This window comes from Rhipicephalus microplus, chromosome 1, assembly GCF_043290135.1.
Source record: "Rhipicephalus microplus isolate Deutch F79 chromosome 1, USDA_Rmic, whole genome shotgun sequence".
Taxonomy (NCBI): Eukaryota; Metazoa; Arthropoda; class Arachnida; order Ixodida; family Ixodidae; genus Rhipicephalus; species Rhipicephalus microplus.
Genome location: NC_134700.1, coordinates 170,363,107 through 170,372,452, shown reverse-complemented (window position 1 = coordinate 170,372,452; position 9,346 = coordinate 170,363,107). Strand labels below are relative to the sequence as shown.

Genomic DNA, 9,346 nt, shown 5'->3' with positions numbered 1-9,346 from the left:
CCTCTCTCTATTGTTGCTTGTTTCACATATCATTCCGACCTTTATAGCTATATAAAGTACACATTCTTTAATTTTTGGTAATACACTAAGCGACTGATATATTCCTCATCGTTCGTCTCTATTCAAAATTTCCCCCGTCGTTTCATGGCCAATCCCCCCTATATAGTGAGTATCGGGTATAAAGCAAGCAACTATAACTATATAGGTACCCAAAATCGGGCACCTGGCTTAGGGTAAGCTAAGTACCCAGGTCAAGCAGCAAAGAAATTAAGGCTGCCACAAGAAATATTTTAAAAAGAAAGCTCTGTTCAATGTACGCAGCAATCTTCGTAAACGTAGGTCCTAAACGAAACATGGTACAGCTGCAAAAATTGGAGCGAAAGAGGCGTCACGTCGAACGAGAACGACACAGACATTCTTCAACGCCGCGCTTCGGTGGATGTTTTTCGATTCACCGAGAGCACAATCTAGTTTCTTCAAGATTTCTTGTTACTTCATTATTTCATTCTTTTTGATGAAATGTTCCTTGATAATAATAATTCGAATTTCAGTAATTCACGTACTTCTTAAATAGCAAACTGCAGTGAGAACGTGCCTAGTGAAAGAAAACGAAACGAGGCGCCACGTGAGAGATCACGTGCACGAGGGCTCGGCTGCAGACGCCGAACTCGGCGTTTACGTCGGGACCACCGTATTTTTCTAAATCTACGAACGGGGCAGGTTCGTTTAACCAGCCCACAGCTTGACAAAGCTGGCCCACAACGCTCCATATTAGCGTCCCACCAGGAACAAGATCTGCGCGAGGTGACTCGACGAGATTCCTCGCGTCCACGACACCGGACGGCTTCAGTGACGTGGACTGCATATTTCGACGGGTCAGTGCCGCCTGAGGAGACGAGAACCTCGCGCCAGGGCTCGCCTGTTCTTCCTTCGGGTCTCTTCGAATGAATCGTGTAGAACGAATCGCGGACATGTTCGATTGCTGCTACCGTGGCCTCAAGGCCAAAGAGTCATCGGACAATGTGGTCTCGAAGCGGACCTTCCTAATGAGAGGCACTGGCTCGAAGCCGTCCATCGGTCAGCTCTCTGCCGCCACGGTCGAGCACCCAACAACAGAGGAGTCCGAGGAAAAGTGAGTGCCGAGGAGCGTGGTTCGATTGGCTTTGTTATGATTCGAGTAGTAGTGCGGACTGAGGCAATAGTGATCTTACGTATACCCTATATTGAAGGCAAACATCATATACAGTAGTTCCGATCGCATAGGATAGGGTCTCAGCCTAAAGGAAAGATAGTTGCCTGAACTGTAGTTCAATTGGCTTCGTTATGATTCGAGCAATCGAACTGCAGCGCTTGTAATTGTATTCCACGTGCTAGAATTCTTTGTATTAAAAAATCGGCATAATATGCATTACTTTAAACGGCACAAATACGGATGTATTAGCGTTTGCACTTAATAGCAGTTAGCTTTACGGTGGGTGGAGGGTTGATGACGGAACGCAACCTTATCCAGAATACTTCGTTCTTGCGACTTTTGCTTCTCCACCGCAGTCTCTGTGTCAAACACTAATCAAGGTTTCCCCGAAATGACTTGAAGCAATCATTCGCTGAAATGTTACTTTCTAACACCTGCATGTCATCCGTGTTAGACCACCAATATTTTAAATAAAGTGCCTCGTTATTTATAGTAGATGAGCGCAGAACACCCACTACAAAACATTTGCTTCAAACGTAAACCTATTGGACGTGTTTATTTAAGCGTATATCGCAACCCCTTTGGTAAGGTAAAGAATATTTGGAGGACCTATTAATCATATGAAGCCAATTCACCAAATTAGCCAGGTTACCTTTATTATGGACATAATGTTAACAATTTTTGTCTTAAAGATATGAGACGTAAGGATGGCAAATATTGTAGCGGTGTAGTGTGCGCTCTTGAGGAACGAATAAATAGGCAAATATTTATATTTTGCAATGTACAGATGGCTCTTTGAAGAAATAGTCTCTGTTTAATTAATGTTTCGAAGAAAGTTGTTACAGTAAGTTCATGTCGGCAGTTTCGCGAAATTGGATAATGCATGACAAAACACTTAACCCACTGTGTTACGGCACAATTAGCTGGGTAATAGTGACCTATTGTATTCAAAAAGTAGCGAAATGGCACTAAAAGTAGCAACGTTTTCAAAAGTACTGCATGCAAAAGACGTCGATATGCAAGCTACCAGGGTTGCGCGCGTGCATGTGTGTGCAAGTGTGTTAAATATTGCTTCGGGTTGCCCGAGATAAACTCGATAGCGAAGACGACGACGTTTGATCACTCGTGCAAACTGGGCTCCATCTTGGACGCCCGCTTGTAAACCCGCTGCAAATATATTCTCAGACGCCTTTCTCCACGTAACAATATGTACAAGCACTTGGGGTTGATAACTCTGTAAAGCGAAAATAACCCTCCTCTTGTGATGCCTTTACCAGGGCCTTTACATTGATGAAGCAACAGCCCATGAATTAGTTTACGTAAAACACGCGCACGCGATATGAATGCCAGTGTTTCAGCTCGTAGCTCAGCGGTGCACCATCGTAGCTCTGCCGTCGCTTTCCGAAGAGCTACGGGAAATCAACAAGAAAGGTGGCGCAAGTGTTCTTCTCGTTCTTTGAAGTTTGCGGCTGTGTGCTAGAAAGGCAGCTCGGACGTCAGCATGACGTAACGTGACAGGAAAATTGATTTTAGCACCAATCCAATATTCTTGGAAGAAATATTACCTGAAAATAAGTAGGCTATACAGTCACCCACGTTCTTTTGTCCTTCCATTTGCATGACTTTAAATATCCGTGCATCGCTCAAGCAAGAATATTTCTAAGTCAGTTGCATGCTCGTTACCTTTCTGTCGAGGCTACGCAACGCTAATGCTGGCTTATTCATACAATAGACACTATCTAGCCCAGTAAAGCAATAATCTCAATCTAGCTGCCCTGCAACAAATGGACAGTTTGCGATAATGTGCAAGTCGGCTTTCCCGTAAGGCTTGTTTTCCAACCAAAAACTCTCGTTAACAAGCTGCTTTTTTCGCTCATTGTGCAGCGATGGCACGCGAGCACACGAGTACAACACAATGAGCGAGAAAAGCTGTCTGTGAACGAGAGTTTTTGGTTAGAAAACAAACCTTAATGGAAAGCCGCCTTGCAGATAATTGCAATTGATATGTGGGGTTTAACGTCCCAAAACCACCATATGATTATGAGAGACGCCGCAGTGGCGGGCTCCGGAAATTTACACCACCTGGGGTTCTTTAACGTGCACCCAAATCTGAGCACATGGGCCTACAACATTTCCGCCTCCTTTAGAATGCAGAATATTGCAAACTGTTCATTCAGCAGCATCTGTAAAGGGGCTCGTAACTATTCCGCGGTGCTTTTTTTTTTTCATTTTGGACAACGGCACTCAGACTTCAACGGAACTTCGTCATTCGGGCAATGCGACCTGAAGAGCTGGAGGCGGCCTATAAAATTCGACTCCAAACCAATTACCTCTTCTCCAAGAACACTCTCGAGACGTCGTGGAAGATGCAGCCCGACAGCTTCCTGGTGGCCGTCAGCGATGACGGTAAGCATCTGCACGCAGCCATGCGTCTGTAAAACCTCTGCATCTCGGACGGACTTCGAGATCGAGTTAACACCGTTTCTCACTGTTTCGTCTAAAACGCAGACACAAACACATGTCATATTAAAAAAAAAAAAGAGAGAAGTACAAGAAAGCTAGTGAATTGTGCGCATTCTTTTCTTTATGTGCCGTCTCTCTGCTGTTGCCTCGTACTTCAACGAGGGAAGCAAGACATATATCGCCAATATGACTGAACTGTCCTACACGGCCAGAACCACAAAGAGTTTCATAGTAGTACACGAAATGGAAATGTAGTGCTGGTGTCTATGAGAACGCTAAGTCATTTCAAACCAGCATGGGAATGATGAAGCAGAAAGTTGGTCGTCTTCATGTAGTATGCAGACACTATGTCGCAAGTCGAACTTCACGCAGCTCAGCAAAAGTTGCTCCAGTCTAACTTCGCCACCTTGACTCTTGAGGCTGGCATCAGTTGAAAGCCAGCACGTGAAGTTCACAGCAAACCATTATTTTATCCGCAACGAAAGCCAAAATGCATTACTGGTAGGTGGCAGCACCATGTCGTTATAACGAAGCGTAGCAAACACCCACCTTTTTGTCGTTCATAGCGTCGCATTGTCCGCGCAGAGTAATAAGCAGTGCTGTTTTTAGAATTACGTATCAATACATTTTAGAAATAAAGAAACACACTACATGATACGTGCGTATTGATGTTTACCTCAAGTATGCATAATACTTGCTTTTTGAGTGAGAATGTTCACTAGTATGAACGTATACCCCACAGATAGAGATAGCTGGACGCTGAGGAAGTGCTGTAGCTTTCATCGAGTGGCTGAATCGTGCGAAAAACAGACAGATAGACAGAATTACTGCGTCGATGCATCCCGCGCAGACTATCGTCCTTGAAGCTTGTACCGCTCATAATTCCCGGGGTGGCTGAATGATGGCAGGCCCATGGTTTCCTCTATAGTATCCACGGGGATACTATAGAAACTCTGTGGCCAGGACAACACGCTGACGTGGTTGCTGGAAATCATACAAGCTATAGGTGCCAGTTGAAAATATTTTTCTCGTTTTGCGCTGTCCACACTAGGGTTCTCAAACACGTGGGCCACGTTTAGGCTCACATGACTCTCCCATATGTTTAAAAAAAGTTCCTAATTACTATGTGCATCAGAATTGGAATTCTTTCAAGTGCCCCCGTGTAAAGAAACGTTCTTTGACTTGAACTCACCTTGCCACCGCCTTCGATGCAGCACAAACGCGTTCTACACGCGCTGCATTGAAGGCAGGGGCGAGCCAAGTTTAAGTCAAGGACGGTGTTCCTAAATGCGGTGTTAAACTTCGTCACTGCGGCTGAGGTGATTTCGAGAGCCGTGGTCCACAGAATTCCTCCCCCATTCCCACTTTCAGTGGTACTGCATGTGTATGCCTTTCATTCCTACAATGAGAGCAAATGGGTAATCCTGATGAAAGCAATGTAGGCACATGTACTCGAAGCAGCTGCGTGTCGCGGTGTGCCAAGGGTGATGCCACAATATGTTACCTTAAACGCAAAACAACATCACGATCATCGTGGATCGAACTGAAGTGACGAGCTGAAGTACCGCCCGTGCGTTTTCGCAGTTCGACCGTGGTCTAAGAAAACCGAAAAGAGTGCAGTGATCGACTATACTCGCGGACTACTTTTTTTGGCAATGAAGGGAACCCTATACGGAGCCAAACTAGGCATGTACCACCGCTGAAGAATATTGAGTCTCACTATCTCGTCCGTATTTTCTGCGTAAAATTATCAAAAACAACATTACCTTCTTTTATAAGGATGTTGCTTATAAGCCGACACCGCACACAGCAATGACATATCCATAATACATTTATTTCATGCAGTGTCACTTCGCTTTTTTGCACGTGTAAGAACAACGCACGCGCTACGTACACCTCACAGTAAAAATGGCGTCTTCGTCTTCGGGGAAGCACTCGTCGCCATCCCGCTATGTTGACGACTCGCTGAAAGAGCTTGTGACACATTCCACTCGCAAATGGCTGTCTAAGCAGACGTAGCTAATGCCATGCAGTGTTCATTATTCGAACACGACCGCCATTCGAAGCGCGAGCCGAACCGCACTGCTTCATACCCGAACATGTGCAGCAGCTCTTCCCCCGTAACTTTCCCTTCGTTGCCAAGGAATGTTCGCGAGTATAGTGATCCTGCGGAGGGTGCATGGATTCGCTTAAACCTTAAAGCCCACAGCAATGTTCAATGTTCAAAGCTGTACTCGAGAATTCCAGGGTTAAGTTGGGTATAGTAGTTTGCGTTTCCGAGGCAATCACACGCATGAACTGCGCGTTTCGGGGGTCACCAGCGGCCACATTTTAAGAGACTACGTCAAAACTCAGGCATCGGGGAACCTATCCCAGGTGAAGTGTTCGGCACCATATCGATGGTGAGGTACAGCGAAGACGTGGTGTTCCTGGGCCTGCTGGATGTGAGGGAGGATATGCGCCACAGGCGCATCGGCACCGAGCTTCTCAAGGCGGGCCTCGACAAGGCAGGCAGCAAGAACAAGTTCATGCGCTGCATCCTGCCACTGGAGCCCCTGTTCAACCGCATGAACTTGTTCATGGTGCGCTCTACCGTGCTGCTCGGACGCAACGAGCCCGTCAAGGTGGACGCGTCCAAGATGACGGTGATGGACACGCGTGGAGTGAGCGTCAAGCCCTTTGAGAAGGCCTTTTGGGACCGACTGCGAAAGTGAGTAAAAAAAATTAAATCGGGAGTGGTTCTCTGTAAGACTTATGGCCGGATACAACTTTATAAGTCCGTGACCCCTCTTCAAAAGCGGCTGCACACAAGCCTGCACCAACGGGCAAACACTAAACAATGATGTCATAAGCCGGATGACCGGGGTACCCCACCTTCAGTGTATACATTGCCATGTGCATGAACAAGGCTATTTGATGCGAATCAGCTCTTTGCCTCACGGCTGTGTCGCCATACGTACGTGCGTTCGTATGAATGCACCGCAACGCGTTCCCCTCGCTGCAGGTGTTAGAGCGGTGCCAAGTAGGTCATGCCGCAGCTGTGCGTTGACGTCACACTCCCCTCGCACGTCGCACGTTTCTTTTGCAGGTAAGCGCTGACGTCACTCTCTCTCTCACCCGCAGTACGCTCGCCGCAGCACCCCACCCGCAGCTGCTGATTCCTGCACCCGCTCGCAACACACCTTCATCTTGCTTCACCCTCTCCACCACCTTTAACGCTCAACCGCACGTCGACTGGAAACACTCTTTCGGCTCGTTGATCTCCAACGAAACTTACACGAAACCCAACCGGCCTCTCGTGTCTTTGCGTTTCAAACGAACATTTACTTATGTAAGCGCTACCCCGAGTTTTCCTTCAAACCGTTTGTCCAGCACACGCGTCCACTCCTGTTTCAACCGGGTCAACGCCTTGAGCACCGCTGCTGCTTCGCAGCCCAGCAGGGTTTCCTTCTGGGAGATGGTCCATAACGTTTTTTCATTAGAGGTGCGAGTTGGGCTCTTGGTTTGAACCATTTTCAGACGTGACAAATTTGCACAAAAAATACAATCAACAAAATAAAAAACATGTCCTGTCTGTTTTTTTTTGTTCTTCTTTTCCGTTATTTTCCTCTCCTTGTCCGTTCTCAATTTTTTCTAATTTGTTACTTTAGAAGTCTACTTCTTTAATCATTTCTTATTTCTTACTTCAGAAGTCTACTTCTTTATTCACGGATGCCACGCTGGGGTCGCTTAGGTCCAGCACGAGAGATTTTTCGACACGGAGGAAATAGTTATATTCAGAGACATATTAAACTACTTAATCTTCACTATCGGTGTTCGACTAGAAAATCACTTCGTTGGAATTGCGAATAGAAGTAGTGTAGTGAGAAACTGGCAGTAGGGATGCCGAGGTGTATGAATAAACAGCAACTTTTGAAAGTAGTTGACGAGAAGCGAAAATCCCCCCCCCCCCTCAAAAAAGAAAACTTGTCTCTAGATGAAATATACTCTAATCGCGCCAAGAAAGAAGCCTGAAAGTGAAGGGTAATGAAGCATGATTGTAGCACAATATCTTGACCCAGGACTGATGCACCCGGACCACCACATGCCGCGAATGTGGTGGTTCACGGGATAACGGACAAATTTAGTTGACAGTCTGCAACAGCTTTGCGCACGCAGCCTGCCGCAGGCTGCATTCGCACAGCTGCTACGGACTGTCAACTAAATCTGTGCAATGATGCGGAGGTATAGGAGCAACACATACGCATGCGCGCAGATTTCATGGCAAGCTGAACGCCTTCACAGCATTTGAGCTCCAGTAGCACATACACAGCTGTGACCACTCACCCACAAATACATGTGCGCACTGTCCAAAGGCTTTCTCTTATTCCTTTTACTCTCTTTTCTTGATATGCAACGTTCTTATTCTAATATACTTTGAACATTCTTCCTTTTAACACCTTTTCTGTATGCAACAGACAGTGAATATAATGCAAGAGATATTTGTAATGCACGACTGAAATCATCATGGCTCGTTACACGGGCGATGCATAAGTTAAACAGCTATCACTGAATTCAATGATGCAATCTGGAGACAATCAATTCGCTCAAACTTAACTTGCTTGACTGATGACGCAGGTACGACGACGTCCTGACGACCGTGGACAGGTCGGAGCTGCTCCAGGCCTTCATGGAGGAGGAAGGCGCCATCAGCGACGTGGCGCTGAGAGAAGACGGCTCCGTGGCTGGCTACAGCATCGTGCAGCTGATGTCAGACGGCTCGTGGTGCTTTTACATGCTAGCCGCGGACACTCAAGACTTGGCGCGCATGCTCATAGGCAACTTCCTGCAACGCTGCCCGACGGCCAATGACAAGGGCGTGGTGCTCGTGAGCCCGCTCTGGCCCACCGAGGAAGAGTCTTTCCTCGTGCGAACCCTCGGCTGGAGCGTCTCCAAACACTCAGTCTGCCGCTTCAGCGACAACGAACTCAAGTTCGACTATAGTAGAATATTTTCTATGTAGACGTGCGTGATGCGGCGCCTACGTCGCCTCGGTTCAAGCTGACGCGCCCATCGCGCTCGAGACGAAAAGAATTTTCGAAACAATCCCCCAAAGTTGCATACGTGACGCACACCCGATGGATTAGTAGACGTATGGAGAGTTGTCTCAAACACAACCGAAAGAGCGATCTTTACATTGCAAATACTCTTAGCGGCTATCATTGATTGGACGTGAGAGCACTATCTTAAAATTTGAACTTGTGTGATTTGCACCGTGTAATCTTATTGACCCGATACCAGAATTCTTCTTCCATGCCGGATAATTTGAAATAAAGGAAACTTTTCGGAAAGCATTCAGTCTTCGTTGTCTTGCGTTTGCTTGGAAATAGGCGCCTACACGTAGCATGCAGCTGCTTCGAGCATAAAAGTAACGTTGTACCTCAGTAAGTAGAAACACTCCAAGTGAGCGGGATATTCAAGTCGTGCAGTCGGAGTCTTGTTCTTTTTTCTCTTTCTCGGCAAGGCATTGCAGCCAATGTGATCGGACGCTCAACCCCGCGCTTTACTGCAGAACATTGTAATCAGTGGTGTCGCCTTGACAGACCCACGAATGACACACATGTCGCCTCGCGCACGCTGTTTTCTGTAGACGAGGTGTTGGGCAGTCTGTCCTGGCGCCAGTTCGCCGATGACCTGATTATACTGGATCAG

General features: G+C 46.8%; 1 protein-coding gene across 1 annotated transcript; it reads left to right on the top strand.

Moving 5' to 3' along the window:
• The first annotated feature begins 625 nt into the window (after positions 1-625).
• Positions 626-8,988, top strand: LOC142768996 (uncharacterized). Its single transcript, XM_075871721.1, has 4 exons — positions 626-1,132; positions 3,441-3,598; positions 6,032-6,365; positions 8,273-8,988. The coding sequence occupies exons 1-4, from the start codon at positions 945-947 to the stop codon at positions 8,655-8,657; spliced, it is 1,065 nt and encodes a 354-aa protein (XP_075727836.1). The 5' UTR covers positions 626-944; the 3' UTR covers positions 8,658-8,988.
• Positions 8,989-9,346: the final 358 nt, after the last annotated feature.